Source organism: Nicotiana attenuata, chromosome 2, assembly GCF_001879085.1.
Source record: "Nicotiana attenuata strain UT chromosome 2, NIATTr2, whole genome shotgun sequence".
In the NCBI taxonomy this organism is placed as follows: Eukaryota; Viridiplantae; Streptophyta; class Magnoliopsida; order Solanales; family Solanaceae; genus Nicotiana; species Nicotiana attenuata.
This window is the reverse complement of record NC_031990.1, coordinates 9,547,587-9,567,840: the sequence shown is the minus strand read 5'-3', so window position 1 is coordinate 9,567,840 and position 20,254 is coordinate 9,547,587. Positions and strand designations below refer to the sequence as shown.

Genomic DNA, 20,254 nt, shown 5'->3' with positions numbered 1-20,254 from the left:
ATATGGTAAAATCCAAATTATATGTGGATTCAAATTTCATAAAATTTTAATTGTCTACAAATGAGTACAAATGTACAACCATTATTGACGAAAATTCTAAATGGATTCTCCTTTTATATATGAAATGAAAAATCTAGACTCCACAATTTGACGAACAACTTATTAATTAAATCTGTTATCCAATTACATAGTAGAAAACAGTAATATATATATTCGCCAAGCACTTTTGGGAGTTAAAAGCACTAAAGCTCTTTTTTTCTTTAAAAAAGAGAATATTCCTACAACATTAAAAATATTTTAGAAAATGTTTCTATCAAAAATACTTTATTTACAAAATTTATTTATTTACTTCAAAAGAATCAGCAATTATAATGTATTCCTATAACAACAAAAAGAAAACTTCGAATATTTTTGACTTCTCATATAATGTTATCAATTACACTACAATCATACACCTTCAAATCAAAGCTTTTAACCGTGCCTCAGATTCATAGGCTTGCTGGCCAAGTTAGTTTGAATGGAAAAAAGAAAAATATATTTTAATTTTAGTAATTTCAAGTTATATTCCGTCGACAAACTGACGAAAAACACCAAAGCTTAGTACAATGAAACCAAGTTTCGCCCTTACCGTTTTCAACGCCCTTTTCATCTCCGTCACTTTAATCATTTCCTCCGCCGCTAAACACCGCCACGTCATCAATTTCCGATCACCGAACCTTTTTCCGGAGTCATTCACTTGGGATCCCAAATCACACAACTTCATCGTCGGCGGTATACGTCATCAGAAACTCCTTTCCATTTCCGACGCCGGCGTAACCGAAACCCTACTCTCCGACACCGATTTACCGGGAAATTCCTCGTTCCTCGGCCTCGCCATCGACCGCCGTAACAACCGCCTCCTTGCTTGCATTCACCGTATCCCTACCCCCACTTCACCTTCCCCGTTCAACGCACTCGCTGCCTACGACCTCAAATCCCGCCGCCGCATTTTCCTCACGCCTCTCCTAGACAGCGACGATCAAAATCCGATCGCCACCGTGACGGAGACAATCCGCCCCGCTGCCGCAAATGATGTCGCCGTTGATTCCTCCGGAAACGCTTACGTGACCAACTCCGATGGCGATTTTATCTGGAAAGTGAACTTCGCCGGCGAAGCTTCGGTTTTGTGGAGATCGGAGGTCTTCAAATCTCATCCCGTGGACATGACCGCAGATTATCACAAATGCGGACTAAACGGCATCGTTTTTACATCTAAAGGGTATTTACTTGTGGTCCAATCAAATACAGGCAAAATGTACAAAGTCAACGTTGATGACGGGACGGCAAAGACCGTTAATTTGGATAAAGATTTAACGGCAGCTGATGGTATGTCCGTTAGAAGTGACGGCGTAGTTGTAGTGGTGAGTCAGCACAAGCTTTATTATGTGAAGAGCGCGGATAATTGGGTTAATGGAGTAGTGTTTGACGAAATTACCCTTGACGCGGAGGGGTTTGCATCTTCTGTTACAATTGGGGACAGGAATAGGGTGTATGTGTTATATGGGCATATTATGGAGGGTATAATGGGAAATGCAGATAGAGAAGAGTTTAGTATAGTGGAAATGGAGGAAGAGAATAAAGAGGATAATATTTGGTTGTTTGTATTGGCGGGATTTGGGTTAGTATATTTCTTGTTTTGGAGATTCCAAATGCGTCGACTTGTCCAAAACATGGATAAAAGAATAGCTTAGGTCTTAATTTTCTTTTTGTTGTTGTTTTTTCTGTTATTTTTTCACTGTCTCATGTATTTGTTTTGGAAATATATTTTGATAAATGACAAGTATTATTCTCCTTTTCTGTTTCCTCCGTAAGAAATAATAGATCGTATATTTTGTTGTATCATGATAAAGTCATGAGTGTTCCATTATGAAACTTCCACAATGGAACAAAGTTAGAGATGTTGCATATAACCATAATTAAATGAAAAAGTAGTTGCTATATAATATCTTGAATTTTTAAATGCAATAATTAAATAATTCAACATATTATAAAAGCTAGTACACATAACCTTTGGATTCACATAACTGCTTCCGATCAACATAATTAGATTCACGTATACATTTTGTAGAATAATAATTAGGCTCGTACGCAGGGGAAAGAGGATCTTGGAGATAAATAGTAGATAAAAATGTTCAATCTCTGATAAGTTATACTTTAATTAGATGATACGGCGCATATAATTAATCAAAGTTGGTGTAAAAAATGAATGAAAAGCTCAGGTAAAGTTATAAATGGCTACTTCTAAAATATTGAAAGAGTAAAGAACGAAAGAAAAGTTGAAAGAGCTACATATATATATCTCTCCATTATCATCAGAAGTTCTAAATAATTAAATGTATCTTATTCTAAATGATCAAACATTAACCACTAAAGGTTGTGGTGGAGTAACCAATAAGTAAGTGTTCCTCCATCTTTAACCAAAGTTTTAGGGTTCCAGCCCTGGCCTAGTATGAAGTCGTCTTTGGGTGGAGAGCGCTTTACCCGCAAAGTGAGACTTTTCTGATCGCGAATCTGGATTAGTCGTCGGGCCTCAAAGTTGATATGTACCGGACACTGGATGGAAATAAAAAAAAGGATGATCACGTTATGGACACATGATATAATCTTGATGAAAAGAAAAGTCGCTTTGATTGAAAGGATCAAGCTTGTTATGGCATGGAGATGGATCAGAAGGTGGCACTGGTCCTCTTGGAAGTTGGTTTTGAAGCAAACTCTGATAATTCTTCTCTTGCATATCTCTTATGCTTTCAACCCTTGAAGCCATTGATGTAAGTAGAAGAAGAAGAAGAAAAACCAAAGCCCTTAGATTATATCTCTCACAAACTGACATATTTTCTTTGCTCCTTTTGATCTTCTTGTTATTGCACCCTTCTGTTTGTTTTGAATGGGAAAATTAAATAATTTTAACAAAGTGTTGAAGTTTATAGTATTCCAAATAGGAAAGGGTTCAAGGTGCTTGTGCAGACAAAGAAGAAAAGATTTCACTGCCGTTTGTTTAGACTAATACTCCCTCCGTCACAATTTATGTAACGGTGTTGACTGATCACTGAGTCTAAAAAAACGAAAGTTTGAAATTTGTGGTTTAAAACAGACCATAAATATTTGGATGGCTATAAATCATCTCATTGAGGATAAAAGAAGAAATTTAAAGTCAAATTATTTTTTACAAATAAAATGTGATATCTTTTTGAGACAGAGGGAATAGTATATAAACTCAAAAGCATTTTAATAATAGAAAATTTATGGCTAATTTAGGTTTTGGACCACTTTGAAATTGTTAGTTTTTAGAAATCGTAAGTTGAATGATGCAGTGGCGGCCAGTTTTAGAACTCTATACATAGTCTTTCTTTAGTTACGTTGTACATATATTAACTCTCATTAAATATTAAGTAGAACTTAAGACTATTTCCATTTGTCAAAAGAAACGTGATATGTAGCTTTGATACTCTATGCCATAGTGGCTAGACGTCTATATGAGAAAATTGGAATAGCTTGATAACCCTTGTAACCAAAAATTCCCAACTCCCATATTTACTCATATATCAGTCCATAAAATAGAAGAAAATGAAGAAGTTTAATTCTACCAAATTCAAACAAAAGAATCTTTAAGATTTTTTTTTAAAATTTCACTACCCACTTTTTCAATTCCTCCAATACCCATCTAAAATTACAGCTTTATCTACCACCCCCACCTCAAATTTTCCCTTAAATAAATGAAACTGAAAGAAAATAGATATGCTCGGTATCATGGGTGAGCCCCAGCAGTCCAAAGTGGAGTTACGTTTCGACACGTGTTAGAAAACTCTTAAAATAACAAGGTATTTTGCCCTTCAAAAAAATTATATGTTAATAAGCCTGTAACTGTCCCACATCGTCTCTGATCGTTTATTGAACTGACTTTTGGAATTGAGTTAACCCCAATATCCATTTCTTTATCAAGCGATTGGACATTGCTTTGAGAGCTTTCCTTTTCTCAAATAATTTAGTGCACTAGGAAAATAATCAGAAAAATCAACTGCCTCAAATAGTGAGTTTCTTTTGGGTAAAAATCATTTAAATTAAATTCACCCTTCAATTTTGAACAATTATCATTATGCTCCTCATATCAAAGGTGAAATCTTAAAATACCTAGTTTACCCTCTTCAATTTTTATCTCTTATTTTTGTTCTTGAATAATGAATTTTTTATTTTTTATTTTTATGTACTGTCGCGACATATCCAAGGGGAGGTGTCTTGGTGCATGCTATTTGCCGATGATATAGTGTTGATTGACGAGACGCGAAGCGGAGTTAATGCGAGGTTGGAGGTTTGGAGACAGACCTTGGAGTCTAAAGGTTTCAAACTGAGTAGAACCAAGACAGAATACTTGGAGTGCAAATTCAGAGACGCGACCCATGATGCAGACGTAGAGGTTAAGCTTGATGCTCAAGTTATCCCCAAGATAGCGAGTTTTAAGTATCTCGGGTCTATTATCCAGGGTAACGGGGAGATTGACGAAGATGTCGCACATCGCATCAGAGCGGGATGGATGAATTGGAGGCTCGCTTCCAGTGTTTTATGTGATAAGAATGTTCCGCCAAGACTTAAGGGTAAGTTTTATCGAGTGGTGGTTCGAACAGCTATGATGTATAGGGCTGTGTGTTGGCCAGTCAAGAACTCTCACGTGCAGAAGATGAAAGTAGCAGAGATGAGGATGTTGAGATGGATGTGTGGGTGTACCAGGAGAGATAGGATTAAGAATGAAGCTATCCAGGACAGAGTGGGAGTAGCCTCCGTAGAGGACAAGATGCAGGAGTCGAGGCTGAGATGGTTCGGACATGTTAAGAGAAAAAGCATTGATGCTCCTGTCAGGAGGTGTGAGAGGATGGCCATAGAGAGTTTGAGAAGAGGTCGAGGTAGGCCTAAGAAGTACTGGGGAGAGGTGATTGGACAAGACATGACGCTTCAGCTCACTGAGGACATGACCCTTGATAGGAGGGTGTGGAGGTCCAGGATTAAAGTAGAAGGTTAGTAGGTAGTTTTTTAGTTGTTCATCGATAGTCTTAGTAGCATGCATGTCCCTTCATATTCTTAGATTTTTATACGTTATGTGGTTTTGTTCACATCAGGTATTGTATTCCCTGTGACTATTATTTGGTACTACTTATCCTTTATCTCTCTCTTTTTCTTTTCTCTTCCTTCTTTCTTCCTTCCCTGCTTTCCTCTTCTTCTTCTTCTTGCCTTTCCTGAGCTGAGGGTCTATTGGAAACAGCCTCTCTACCTGCATTAGGTAGGGGTACGGTCTGCGTACAGACTACCCTCCCAAACCCCACCTGTTGGGATCATACGGGGTTTGTTGTTGTTATTGTTGTTGTTGTTATCGACTTACCTATAAATAAATTTAAAAAAACTTGCAAAACCTAAAGAAAGTGAGAAGTAGTAGCCAAGCATATAAGTTGATGACGTTCAATAGTGAAAAAATGAGAAAAATAAAAATTACAATAAATAATTTACTTGTATCACTAGTTTTATTAATAGCAATCAAAATTCTATCTATTTAAAAGACAGTGAAAATTTTATAAACTATACACTGCATGTAATTAAAAAAATGTGTGAAAATAGCAGTAAATTTTACAGTAAATTTGTAAAAATTATCTATTTACACTTTACATGACCTTTAATTATAATCTAGAAAAAATCTACTAATAACTGTGATGACCCAAAGGATCATCTTTTGTTTTAGACCCGAATCCGGGTTCCGGGGCCTTGAAAACCTTATTTTCTTTCTCTTCATTTACGTGCGCACTCCGGGCGCGTATCCGGAAAGCATTTATGTGAAATATAAGAAAAATATTGAATTTGGCCTTTAAAATTAGATAAAGTTGACTTCGGTCAATATTTTTGGTAAACGAACCCAGACCCGTAATTTAACGATCCCGTAGGATCCGTAGTAAAATATGAGACTTTGGCGTATGCCCGGAATCGAATTCCGAGGTCCCTAGCCCGAGAAAAGAATTTCTAAAGAAAATTGTTTGCCGGAATATATAAGGACTTTTGGAAATGAAATGGTGTGTGATCTTGATGGTATCGGGCTTGTATTTTGGTTCCGGAGCCCGGTACAGGTTCAAAATAATATTTAAGTCGAATATGTGAAATTCGGTAAGAATCGGAGTTGATTTGATATAAATCGGACCCTAGGTTAAGAAAATAGAGATTTTGAACTATCTTATGAATTTCATGAATTTGAGGTTAAATTCGTAGTTGTTGATGTTATTTTGATGATTTGACCGCACGAGCAAGTCCGTATGATGTTTTAGACTTGCCTGCATGTTTGGTTTGGATCCCCGAGTGCTCGGGTGAGTTTTGGATAGGCCACGGAGTGAGTTTGGACTTAGAAAATTTCTGTTGCAGCTGGTATTTTTGTTACATGCTCTGATCTCACAATTGCGAGGTCAGGCTTCGCAATTGCGAGCCTAACAGGTTTGGCAATTGCGGGGGCTTGATCGCATTTGCGAAGGAAGCCCAGGCCTGCATTGTTCGCATTTGCGAACGTCCCTTCACAATTGCGAAGTCATCAGGGAGGGGCCAGTCATCGCAATTGCGATGAAATGCTCGCAATTGCGAGAGGAGCAGACATGCAGCAGGTTCGCAATTGCGAAGCCTGTCTCGCATTTGCAAAGCTCAAGTCGCAATTGCGACATCTGCACCTGAACAAAACATCATTTGGACGGGATTTCAACTTCATTCTTCAAAATTTCGAACCCTAAGCATCCCTAGGTGATTTTAAAGACTCAAACTTCTCCAAATCATAGGTAAGTGATTTCTAACTCTTCTTCTTCAATCTAATTCAACTTTTTACATGATTTTACTTCAAAATCTAGGATTTTTCATGGGAAATTGCGTGTTCTTGGGTAGAAATTAGGATTTTCAAATTTTGGGGATTTGGACCTCAAATTGAGGTCGGATTTCAAAACCAATTGCATATTTGAGTCCATGGGTGAATGGATAATCGGGTTTTGGTACAAACTTCGAGTTTTGACCAAGCGGGCCCGAGGCCGAATTTTGACTTTTTGGGGAGAACATTGGGAAATCTTCATTCATGCATTAGAATTGTTTTATTTAGCATTTATTGATGTTATTAAGTAAATAATGACTAGATACAAGCGGATTGGAAGTGGAACCGAGAGGTAAAGCGGTAATTGAGGCTTGATTTTGCCCGTGAAATTGAGGTAAGTGTTTAGCCTAACCTTAGCTTGAGGGAATAGGTGTTGTGGTCTTGTTTGCTACGTGTTAGTGTTGAGTACGACGTATAGGTGCAGTGACGAGTATCTATACGTTGGTGTCGAGCATGCAAGTGAATCTTATATTATGACCGTTATGTCTTTTATCACTTATTGTTCATGCTCAAAAAGATGTTTCTCCATGTTGAGCAAGTCTTATGATATTGATGAGTATTTGATCATTGTTGAGTATTGACTCAAGTTGAGAATTACTTCGTGAATTTAATTGTTGAAATGAGATTGGTTTTAGCTGATTCCCCATCCGGGATATTACTTTTTGTATTGTTGATTCCCTTGTCGGGATGTTATTGTTTCTATTGTTGATTCCCTTGCCGGGATGTATTGTTTCTATTGTTTGAGTGAGGAAGAGTGTAAAGCACGAAGGGTGATGCCGTGCATAATATTGTGAGTGAGTGTTAATGCACGAAGGGTGATGTCGTGCCGATATTGTGAGTGTTAATGCACGAAGGGTGATGCCGTGCCATGATTATGAGAGTTAATGCACGAAGGGTGATGTCGTGCCATGATTATGAGAGTTAATGCACGAAGGGTGATGCCGTGCCATTTCTGTTGTTTTCTTATGGTGGGGACGAGACTAAAAGCACGAAGGGTGATGTCGTGCACATGTTACTGTTTTATTATTCCTGTTGGTACAAATATGGTGTTAATTATGCTTCTCTATTAAATTACTATCAGAATTTGATATTCCCCGCAGCATGTTCCCCTTCCCATCTTTATCTGTTATTTCCTGTTATTATTATTCTGTTCGTGTATGACTTAACTACACAGGTTTATATGGTCGTCGTGTCCTAGCCTCGTCACTACTTCGCCGAGGTTAGGCTCGACACTTACCAGTACATGTGGTCGGTTGTACTGATACTGCACTCTGCACTTTTTGTGTAGATTTCGGTGTCGGGCCTTGTGAGTAGCTTGAGGTAGCTGCCTCTAGTCCAGGGAGACCAAGGTAGATCTGCGGGCGTCCGCAGAGCCTAAAGTCCCCCTCGCCCCACTTTAGTTTCTTCTGTCTCTTCTATTTCGAGAACAGTTGTGTTTCTTTCAGACTTGTATTTGTAGTAAATCTTAGTCATTTGTGGATTGTGACACCAGATCTATGGTGTAGTTATGTACTTGAGTTGTGGCACTGTTACTTCGTTTCGGCACTTCTTAATTATTTTTGTTTTAAATTAATATCTGTCCCTGTATGGTTAACTATAATGGTAGTAAAATGGTAATTGTCGGCTTGCCTAGCTTTCACGAGTAGGCGCCATCACGATTCCCGAAGGTGAAAAATCCAGGTCGTGACAATAACAATCAAAATTCAAAAATTTATATACACATGAATAATAATAAAATCCTGAAACTTAAAATCGCACACACACACCGACATATATTATATGCATGTTAATATACATAATATTAAAATTTTAATAAGCATAATATTAAAATAACAATAATAATAAAGTAGCTTTACATTTTGTAATAAATTCATAAGATGAGTATTTTATTTATAATGTTAGTGAACTTAGATTAAATTATATAATAAGATATAATATTATTTTTTAAATTATGAATAAATACCTGCATTAAAAGATATCTAGATAATATAAAAAGATATTACATATATGGGGAGTTGAAAATGTTAAGGGTAAAATAGACATTACATAAGATGAAAAGATAAAAATGATAATTATTTAAAGTTAGAAAATGAGTTTGACTTTTAGAGTAAATTTGGGGATGTAAAGGTTGGAAAAGTTGATTATGGAGAATAGGAGTTAGCTTGAGGCGTGTCAAGGACACTGTCCTTAAGGATATTTCACCCGCACAGTGATAAATAAAATTAGGCGTATCCCAGGATTAAACAAGCTCTTTCGGTTATTAAACTGGGAACAGAACTAGCAGAAAACTCAAGAAAGAAACCCAGCATATAGGAGAAAAAGATGATTCAGAAAGTTGTATTAGAAAGTGTGTCTTTAGCTTTCCAAAGACCATGCTTATATAGGTGTTGCTCCAATGTCTAGTTAACGACTAGATAACGGCTAGTAATAGCAAGTTTGGATCTATTAAATGTAAAATAATTGTGAGCACGTGATTTTTGCCCTATATGAATTTTACTCCCCTAAATTCAAAATAAAATAATTTCCTTTTATCATTTGAAATTTTGTGGCATTTTCTGTTTGCAATTGTTTGTGCATGTTTATTTCATTTTAATTAACAAAAAATACAAAAATCGTGCATTTGCATTTAGGACCTAATTTTCTACTTTTTAGGATAATTAGTTAATTAATGTTACAAATGGAAGAAAATAACAAAAATAGTTCATTTTGCATTTTTAACTTTTAACTTTTGAATTTGTCATAGTTTTTTTTAAAATTAGGATTTAATCAATTTTGAGGAAATAATTAGTTTCGTTTTGGGAATTAAATCAGGTCTTTTATTTTAACTTTGTCATTTTCAAAATCTGAAAAAATAAAAATAAAAAAAGAAAAGGAAATAGAAAATGAAAAGAAAAATGAGTTCATTAAACAATACCCAATTGTTGGGCCAAAGCTATTAGAACCCCTTAAGCCCAAATCCCTTCCAATTTTCCAAACTTCCCCCAGCCCAAATAACCATTACTCGCCCAGACCCACGCCCCAAACCAAACATGACCCGACCCATTCTCAAATATACACGCGAATACAATCATACGGAGACTCCAAGAGCCCTAGATCCCAAACGAACACGGTTCCTTCATCGTTCTCACTCGAATCCAGCCCCAAATTCGGTCCAAATCCAAGCGAGTGAGCCTCAAATCTCTCCTCACGCGTCCCTCCATCTCTCCTCTTACCGTTCTAACGGTTTCTGATGCAAGATTCCCCTCCCCCTCTCACTCGCTTGAATTCGAGTTTTGTCTCACGATTGGAAGGTTCTGGGGACGATTTGCTGGATGAGTGTGAGGCGTTGGATTGATTTCACTCAATCTGAGCCCCACATTCATCAAGGATTCGTCTTCAAAAGAAGCCTTATCCGATTTTATGAAAGGGGGACTCGGCTAAAAAAATTCAGAGAAAAGCTGAAAGGTTTCTGGGAACTAAGGGTTTTTCTGAGTTTATTTTCTTCTTTGACGAGTTCTTTCAAAGTTTAAGAGAAACATATATACAACTTTTTCTTATTTTCTGAATTCGGATTTGAGTTCTAAGGAGATAAAAATTGAGATTCAAGCTGGCTTTTCTACTGTCGTCTTGCTGATTTGTTGCTGAACCTCGCTAGGATTTGGAGTCGAGAAGTGTATTGTCGAGTCTATATTTGCTATAAAAGAGATTTGCAGCTTCAGGTTCAATCTTCCTCTCTTTTATTCTTGCGATTCTGTCTTGTTTCAGTGTTTTGAACTATGAGTTTCAGTCTGGAATAGTCTGTTTTTGTGTTATGATCAAATATCTTGTTCACTAAATCTATTCGCAATGGTGGTATGTGTTTGAGTATTTTCAGTTAGTAGAAGTTGATTTTGAGTGGTCATTTTCTATGGTTTAACTGTTATTGTGATGTCGAGCCTTCATTCGAGTGCAGATTTCGTCGATTTCAAATAGCTGTTATAGTTTGGTTAGTCTGTCATTGTGAAACTACTCTCGCCTGCTGGAACTGGAAGGTTGGCTCGTAAGTTTGCTTGATTTTGAGCGTTATAATGTGAGTATGGAAATCGATCGTGTGATTTCCAGGAACACAAATTGCATTCGTTTGTTTTCCTTCTCTACAAAACATCTGCTCCTATGAGATTGTCTGGAAGAACACGAGTTGTTGCTTGATTGCCTGTTGTTAGCATTCTTTTAGTTTACTTGTAGCAGCATATTATTGGAATCTAGACTAGACAACATCTTCGTTTCTTTTCAAAAGTTGCGTCAATAGTGAAACTCGTGTGATTTAAGTTCTGAATCTGCGATCAAAACTTGTTGCTTGATTGCAATCTTATATCTAACTTCTTCAAATTGTGAATGCGAGCTTGAAACACTGAGACGTCAATTTTGTTAGTCCATTCTGGATATAAGATGTTCTACCCAGGCATGTGTACAATCAGCAATCCTTGAAAAGAAATTAATTGGGGCGTGCCATGTCAAACAAAATCTCAACGCGTGGCCCGCTATTAAATTAGATATTAAAAATGATTAATATTCGTAGAAAAGCCTTTAGGGCCGCTTAAAAACACTATTGTGAATGTATACGTCCGCGTAACACAATTACGATTTTAAAAACAAAATCGGAGTATGCGTTCGCGCAACTTCGGCCCAAATTTTCTTAATAAAAATAAAGCGTTATTAATTGTGGACACGTTCGCGTGACATGACCCCTACGTTTTCTTTNCATGATTTTCGACGCGCCAAACAAATGGGTATACGTACGCGTAACCCGTTTCAAGATAATTTTCTCAATTAAAAGCGGTGAAAGAGGCAAAAGCACATAAGTTCTTAAATAAGTAATTAGATAATTTTAATAAGCCAAGTATTATCAAAGCGACCGTGCTAGAACCACGGAACTCGGGAATTCCTAATACCTTCTCCCGGGTTAACAGAATTCCTTACCCGGATTTTTGGTTCGCGGACCGTAAATAAAGTAAACTTTCCTCGATTCGGGATTCTAAACCGGTGACTTGGGACACCATAAATTATCCCAAGTGGCGACTCTGAATTTTACATAAATAAATCCCGTTTCTATTGACAGCTCTGGCGACTCTGCTGGGGATAAGAACCCAGAACTTTTGTTCAGGGTTCAAGAATTCGAGCTTGTTTCATGATTTTTACTTGGCTTATTTATTGTTGATATTATTGTATATTTGTGAACCTTTGTGCTAAAATGCTATCTGTTTACTGCTTTAATATTGTTGAATTGTATATAATTGCCTTCTTACACCACCCCTTCTGAGTCTTCTGAAAATGGTGCATACGTTTGCGTAGCCCGCTTTTCTGTAGAAATTATACCAAATAGAGGGAGGCTGGGCAAGCGACAAGGCCGGGCAGACTTTAGTGCTCCCGGTACGTCGCCCCCTCCTCGGCCCCAGTTGTCCGCTCGGGTACCCCACGTCTAGATCAAAATCCCAGGATTTAAACTTAGAAAAACACAACTCCATGCCGGATCCCTAGTAGGAGCGCTTGTTTGCATCACGTGCATTTGACTTAGGGGACTCACCACAGGGTCCGTCTAGGATAGGTGTACCCAAAATAACAGACCACCATGATGCATTCTATGTGCTACGTGAACATTTATTTGTTTCGGCTTGCATGCTGACCGGCTAGATAAGAAAAGAAAAAGAGAGGAAAAATCAAAAAAAAAAAAAGAGAAAGAGAGGAAAAGACCAAGAGTGCTGTAAGAAAGAAGTAAACCCGGTTCTAAAGAAAAACCCAATGCTTGAAAATACCCCGAAACTCTGCCGAATTTTTTTCAAAAATAGTTATTTCCAAAAATTAAGCTGGCCGAACTACGCGGGTCTGATTCTCACCGGATGTGGGATACGTAGGCAACCTACATAAGGTCCGGCCTTATTTTTGAAAAAGAAAAAAAAGAAAAAAGAAATTAGGGGGTCAAATAAATTAGGGGCTAAAATTGGCATATCAAGGAAGGGATCACGGTCTTTTGTCTTTTTTTTTTATAAACCTGTTTTCAAATGGGTCCACTGGAGTCAACCCAAACCCTACCCTTCTACAGGAACAGATTAATATTATCCAAGATCCACCAGAAGTGATCAGGGAGCAGGCTCGGGTACATTTGCGCATATGGTGGAATGATTTAGATCAGGATAGTCAGAAATGGGTGAGAAAGCAGCTGGGCGCTCCTACAGACATCTGGGAGGTTGAACCACGGGACGATCTGATCAAGTCTCTGATAACTTTTTGGGACCCCGCTCGTAATGTTTTTCGCTTCTCAGACTTTGAGATTACACCTACTTTGGAGGAGATAGCCGGGTACATTGAGTTTGGACGAGATTTGAGGAAGCAACAACTTATATTTCCAAGGGCTCCGTCGGTGCACAAGTTTTTTGACCTCCTGAATATCAGTAAACAGGCAAGTAAAAACCGTGTGAGTGAAGGGTGTTGTGCTTTCCATTTCTTATACTTCAGGTTTGGGCACTCTTCTAGTTTTGAAGCACATGAAAAGGGGTTGAGTAATAAACAAGATAAGGTTCTTTGGCAACTTCATCGCCGGTTTGGATTTATTGTGGCATTCTTGGGGATAATGGTTTTCTGAAATGAGAAAGTAATAGTGGATATTCGTATGGCTAGAATTGTGCAAATCCTCACTACCATGAAAGATCACACACTTGCCCCGTTGGTACTGGCGGATATCTATCGTGCGTTGACTTTGTGCAAAGTCGGGGCCCAGTTCTTTGAAGGTTGTAATATCCTCCTACAATTGTGGATGATCAAGCATCTTTGCCATCATCCCAGATTCATGAGTTATGGCTCAAGCCCAAATAACTTCATCACCAGTTATGAAGAGAGGGTAAAGGATTACAATGTGTCAGAAGGATTTGAAGCATGGGTGTCTCATTTGAAAGCTCTCAAAGCGAGTCAAATTGAGTGGTCCATAGGATGGCTCCCAAAGATAGAAGCCATATACATGACTGCTGCTAAAGGCTACTTGAGGATAATGGGTGTGAAAAGTATTCAACCGTATGCACCACAGAGGGTCTTGATTCAATTGGGACGGTATCAGATTGTGCCCGAAGATGAAGACCTAAGTACTCAGGTCATAGAGTTGCACCCTGAAGCCGCATTGCCCGAGGCTTTAGTTCAACAGGATTGGAATAGTTGCCGGTATCTTAAAAATGGCACCCAGGTACCAAATGTCGCAAAGGGAGAAGTGGATCCAAACTATGCTGCTTGGTTTGAGAAGAGGTCTTGTATGAACAACGAGCTGGAACCCATACCTAAGAGGCCTGCCAAAAGACCTCATGCGCAAGCTTTTGACGACAAAATCAAAGAAAGATTAGTACGGGGGGAAAAGGAAAAGGCATATCAAGCTGAGATTCATGCCTTGAAAGAAAAGCTGAGAAACTTGGAATTCAACAATGATCTCCAAGCCTAAGAAGCCGAAGGTGAGAGAAGAAAGTTGGTTCAAGAGAACGAAGCTCTTAAAGTCCAAATCCAGAAAATGAAAATAGCAATTGAAAACCCGGGCAGGAGTAGCAAAGATGAAATTCTCATCTACAATCTTACCCAGAAGACACGTGATTTCGAGGATGAGTTGCAAAAGACCGAAGTGGAGCTAGCAAATGCTCGGGCTAAGTTAGCCAAGGATGCAGGGGAACGAGCCAGTCTCATCCGTCAGCTAAAGGAGAAATACGACAAGGGGATGGTAAGTATGAAGAAAAAGGTCAAGATCATTGAAACTGAAATGGCTAAGCAGGAAAGAGACTTCGAGGCCGAAAGGGAGCATTGTTATGCCTTGATAGCACGGTTGGAAAGGGATCTACGACAATTTCAAGAACAAAGCCATGCAGCTGAGCAAACTTTGGAATCTAGAGCCCGGCAAGTTGGGTATTTGTTGCAAGAGAAGGGTAGGATCCGTGAAAGGGTCAGGGCGATTGAAGAGTACATCCTGGGAAAATGCCAAGCATGTGAGGACATGACCCGCACCACTTTCTTTGCGGCAGTCATGACATTTGTCTAGCAGGTAATGAGAGATTTGGAAAGACTCCAGGGGGATCTTGCAGACGAGCCCGCAGCAGCACCAAGCAATACCTCGAGAGCTCCAGGAATTTTTAAGGCTTTAATGTATTTGTGATCTTTATTTGAGTCGGTACTGTCTGTTTTGAGTCTGTTGTTTTGGAGTCTGTTAGGTCTTTTGAGTTGATATTTTTCTAAGTTTGTTAGTTTTTTTCGAGTCTGTGGGTCTTGAGTCCTTGTAGTCAAAGTGTTTGTTTTATGAAAAATTGAAAATCCCAAAAATAGTTTTTATTTTTCACTCGTATCACCAAGAACTACGCTCGGTCTGATTCATGCGGGGTCATGATACGTAGGCAATCTCCATAGAATTCGACCATAACCAAGAGAAAGAAAAAGAGTGATAAAAAAAGAACAAAAAAGAAGATAGAAAAAAGAGCGAAAAGAAAAGAGAGGAAAAACAAGAGAGAAAAAGAAAAAAGAGAGAAAGAAAATAAGAAATCGAGAGAAGGAAACAATGGCAAAATAAGAGAGAAAATGAGAGAATAAAAACAAAGAGAGGGCAAAAGGAAAGAATGAGAAAAGAAAAAGAAGGAAAGAAAAGAAACAGAAGTTTCCAGGGAAATAGGGAAAGTCGGGATGACGCAAGCGGCCGAGCAAATGCATAATAGAAACGATTAACTGCTTAGGTGCATTCATTCCCCAAATGTACGGTTACCAATCTGTTAAAGCCCTAACCGCTAACAAAATTATTGTTGATGTATTGAGTCCAGGCAGGTGGTTAGTTGATTAGCATTCTGGCACCTCGCTCCTACAACACCCGGTCAAAAAACAAGATGAGCATGGCCAACCAAGAACTAGAGGCGAGTATTGTCGACCCGTCAAAAGAGGTGGAAGAACTAGATGTTAATGCGATGAAAGAAGAGATGTATAAGCTGAGGCAGCAAATGGCTGAAATGTACCAGGACTGGGCAAAGGGGCATCCACCACCGGCTTATCCCGCCAACCCTGCTTATATCCCACCATTGGCTCAACCTCAGGACCCTCCTACTGTGAATTCATCTCCAGCATTTCCCCCTACCAACAATGCTATGGCGCCACTTCCCAAACACCACCAGCTCTACCACCCAAACAAGTCCCATACCCTCCTCCACCAATCACGCGAATATTGTTCAGGTGCTCCGGGGCATGACACAGAGAAATGCTGGTAATTGAAAACAGCTATTCAAGAGCTCATTGATACCCATCGGATCGAGGTTCAGGCCCCGAAAGTGCCCAATATCAACCAGAATCCGTTGCTGGCCCATCATGAGACCAATATGATTGAGATAGTGCATAAGGGAGGGGAGCCAAAGAAGCCTTCACAGACCGTCACGATGATTCGGTCCAGTGAGGTCAGGCCGGTTGAAAAGTCAACAAGTGAGAAATCAGTGATCAAGTTGAGCGGGACAAACAGTGAACCATCTGCGGTAGTCAAGAAAGGGTCCTCAAGTGAGGTTGCAACGAAACAAGAAAGGGCAAAAGAAGTTGCGCCAGGAGTGTCGAACAAGCATGTCGTGATTGTGGAGGGTGCCCACACAGATCCTGTCATTGTCAAGCCAGGCGCTGGGAAGCGCCCAATAACAACAATTCCTAGTTCTGTGGTTGATCTTGATAAAGAGTTGATTGAAAGGTTCGAGAAGTTGTTCGACGATGTGAACATGGTGGAGGTTGGAGAAGGTTCTAGCAAGGCGGATGTGCAATTTGTTGGGCCAATTGCAAAGATTAACAATTGGAAGCCACTCCTCTCCTTACCCGGAAGGAGTTTTGGTAGTTTGCTTTGATTTTCTTTTAGTTCATCAGGATTATTTCAGGGTTGTAATTCAGATTCTATGTTCTGTCCTTTTGGATGTATAAACCTCGTTATCTTTCGATTTCAATGAAATGCAATTTCCCTTCTTCTTCATTCCTGACAGTTTTATTTTCGTTTTTCTTTTCTTTCTTGTACAGTTCTTTTCACGCTGGTTTCAATGACATGACATGCATGAGGAATCTTCGGCCCAGTTTTAAAAGCCAAGCTAATTCTGAAAAGTTGAAATCCCATCCCTTCGGATTGTCGCTGAAGTCGAAATTGATGATGATGAGTGGGTCAGGATCCGCCTGAGAAATTGAGTTTGATCGATAAGAAAAGATTAGCAACAGTGTGTCATGGCCAATTGTATCAACAGAGAATGGCAAGAGCATATAATAAGAAGATGCGTCCACGAAAGTTCGAAGTGGGTCAGCAAGTGTTGAGACGTATTCTTCCACATCAGGCTGAGGTCAAAGGCAAGTTCGCCCCGAATTGGCAGGGGCCGTTCATCGTGACGAGAGTGTTATCCAATGGCTCTTTGTATTTGACAGACGTAGAAGGCAAGTGTATTGAAATGGCCATCAATTCCGATGCGGTCAAGAGATATTATGTATGATCTTCTTTGTTTTAATTGTATTTGTTTGTACTTGGCATGTTTTGAAGATTGGAATGACGAAGGCATTTTGTTCTGCTATCTAAACATTTTATCCTTTGTTACCCCCTTTGAGCCTTGTTTATTTCCTTTCATACCCCTCTTTTGGAATCAGGAGCAAAGTTTAGAAACGCAAGCGTAAAGGATAAGTAAAGGAAAAGAGAGAAAAGAAAAATGAACATGAAAAGAAAGAAGAAGAAAAGAAAAAGAGTAGAAAAAGAAAAAGAAAAAGGAAAAAGAGGAAAAAAAAGAAAAAGAAGAAGAAAAGGAAAAAGAAAGAAAGAAAAGAAAAGAAGAGAAAATGGAAGAAAAAGAAAGGAAAAATCACAACAACAAAGTAAATCCTATGACATGAACTACGTTCGACCTGATTCCCTTTAAGGATACGTAGGCAGCCTCACGGTTCGGTCCCACCAAAATAAAAATCCAAAAGTCCCCAAGCGAGAAACTGGGGCAGAAGTTGCGGTTGTGCAAGAGATTTGATTCCGAAAGTTGTCATTTTGAACCCATTTAAATTGTTTTGAGCCTTTTGTACCCTTTCTTTCTAACCCCGTCCAAAAGCCTGCATTACGGTCCAAAGAAAGACCTTCTGATCAGTCTTCAAGAAATGCCAAGTCAAGCAAGAAAAGGTGATTCATGTCAGGGACAACACTCTTGTCCAAGCAGGAATATGATGAAAATGAGAGAGTCTTATTGGTGAAAACCCTCACGGGCACCTTAAGGCGAAAGTGAGTTGAGAGAAATCAAAAATGAGAGAGTCTTATTGGTGAAAACCCTCGCGGGCACCTTAAGGAGAAAAGTGAGTTTCAAATGAACAAATGAGCGGGGTCTGTTGGGTGAAAACCGTTCAGGACACCGCAGGATGAACAAGGTTCGGGTTTGGGTAAAGAAATCAGGTTAGGAGTTTTGGGGCAACAAAGCATGGCAACTGAAAGTGGATTGGTTGGACGGATTGGGCCGATTAGTCCGAAGTGTATGTCATGATCAATGGTACCAGCTGTTCCACTCAGATAAGTCTCTTTTTCTTTTCTTTCCTTTTTGTAAGTCGTCCGATTTTGGATTCTCTTTATCCTTAACTCTCAAGGTCATTGCATTTCATTACTTTTGGGGTTTGTTTCTCTAAGATGGGTCAGTGTCATTTTTGTTCAAAACAAAGAAGAAAGGACGTCAAGGCTCACTACCAGTTTCCCAATTGCAAAGCACATTGGGGCCAGAACGTACCAAAGATGGCATGATGCAAAGTAAGATACAAAGGGTCACCGGAAGTTTCATGGGTGGATTGATTGGTAGTTTTGTGGGGAGATGCAAAGTTTCAGACAAAGGGGTCCGAAATGTGAAATAACAGTACGGGATAGAACACTTGGGTCGTCCAAAGTCATGGGGTTTGAAAGTCAGTCAGAAAGTCAAGCGGTTCAGGGCCAGTTCGGGAAGCAGGTCAAAGCAAAACACAGCAGCGAAGACATCTNACCCAGTTTTTTTTAAGCAATCATGAGCAGCATAATTTAGCATAAAGATACCTCAGGGAATATAAGTGGTTTCAAAGTCGCATGTTTGAAGTAGGATCCAATTAGAAGTTTTCAGGACCCTCCTGGAAAATGGGACTTAGTTTAAATCTCAAAACAATCATGAGTAGCATAATTTAGCATAAATGTACCCCAAGGAACATAAATTGGTTTCAAAGTTGCCTGTTTAAGATAGGATTCAATTAGGAGTTGTCAGGACCCTCCTGAATAATGGGACACAGTTTTAAGATCTTCTTTAGATAACAAGATACTGTTGTAGGATAGTATAATTCAGCCGTAGAATTGGCACTCTTAAGATAAGACTTGAATTTTGATTTTCAGGACCCTTCTGGATAATAGGACGTAGTGTTAAGGTCTGTTTAGATAACAAGATATAGATAACAAGGTCTGCTTAGGTTAAAACTGTTTTTTTTAACTAGAAGTTGTCAGGACCCTCCTGGATAATGAGGAGTAGTTAAGACCTATTAGATAACAAATGTAGTAGGGGTAATACCTTTAGAAGATATAACTTAGGTTCGTAATTGTTAGGAGTTATCAGGACCTCCCTCGATAATAGGACTTAGCTTTCAAATTCTTATAATAGTTGGTTGAATAATTCAGTTCAACACTCACATCTGTGCCCAGCCACCAAACTAGGGCAGAAAATTTTCTTTGTTTGTCTATTTTGTTGAAGTCAGGAGCCCACCTGGAGAACAAGGGAATACATTTCAAGTTTCAGCAGTCAGGAGCCCACCTGGAGAACAAGGGAATACATTTCAAGTGTCAGCAATCAGGCGCCCACCTGGAGAACAAGGGAATACATTTCAAGTTTAGCAATCAGGAGCCCGCCTGGAGAACAGAGGCATCTATTTCAAGTCTTAGCAATCAGGAGCCCGCCAGGAGAACAGAGTCATATATTTCAAGTCTTAGCAATCAGGAGCCCGCCTGGAGAACAGAGACATCTATTTCAAGTTTTAGCAATCGGGAGCCCGCCTGGAGAACAGAGGCATACATTTCAAGTTTCAGCAGTCAGGAGCCCGCCAGGAGAACAGAGGCATCCATTTTAAGTTTCAGCAGTCAGGAGCCCGCCTGGAGAACAGAGGCATACATTTCAGTGTTTCAGCAGTCAGGAGCGCGCTTGGAGAATAGAGGCATGCATTTCAAGTTTCGGCAGTCAGGAGCCCACCTGAAGAACAGAGCTATTACAATTCAAATTTTAGTTTTCAAATTCTTACTAATATCTGGTAACATGATGCCCAACCACCAAACTGGGGCAGAAAATTTTCTTTGTTTTGTCTATTTTGTCGAAGTCAGGAGCCCGCCTGGAGAACAGAGGCATA

The 20,254-nt window shown here is 39.2% G+C and overlaps 1 protein-coding gene across 1 annotated transcript; it reads left to right on the top strand.

Annotated features, from left to right (window-relative positions):
• On the top strand, positions 373-1,836 carry LOC109244043. The gene has a single exon (XM_019411073.1). The coding sequence runs from the start codon at positions 606-608 to the stop codon at positions 1,728-1,730; it is 1,125 nt and encodes a 374-aa protein (XP_019266618.1). The 5' UTR covers positions 373-605; the 3' UTR covers positions 1,731-1,836.

What these genes read in the sequence shown, in the direction of transcription:
- LOC109244043 (XM_019411073.1), top strand. Translation starts at nt 606, where the DNA reads ATGAAACCAAGTTTCGCCCTTACCGTTTTCAACGCCCTTTTCATCTCC.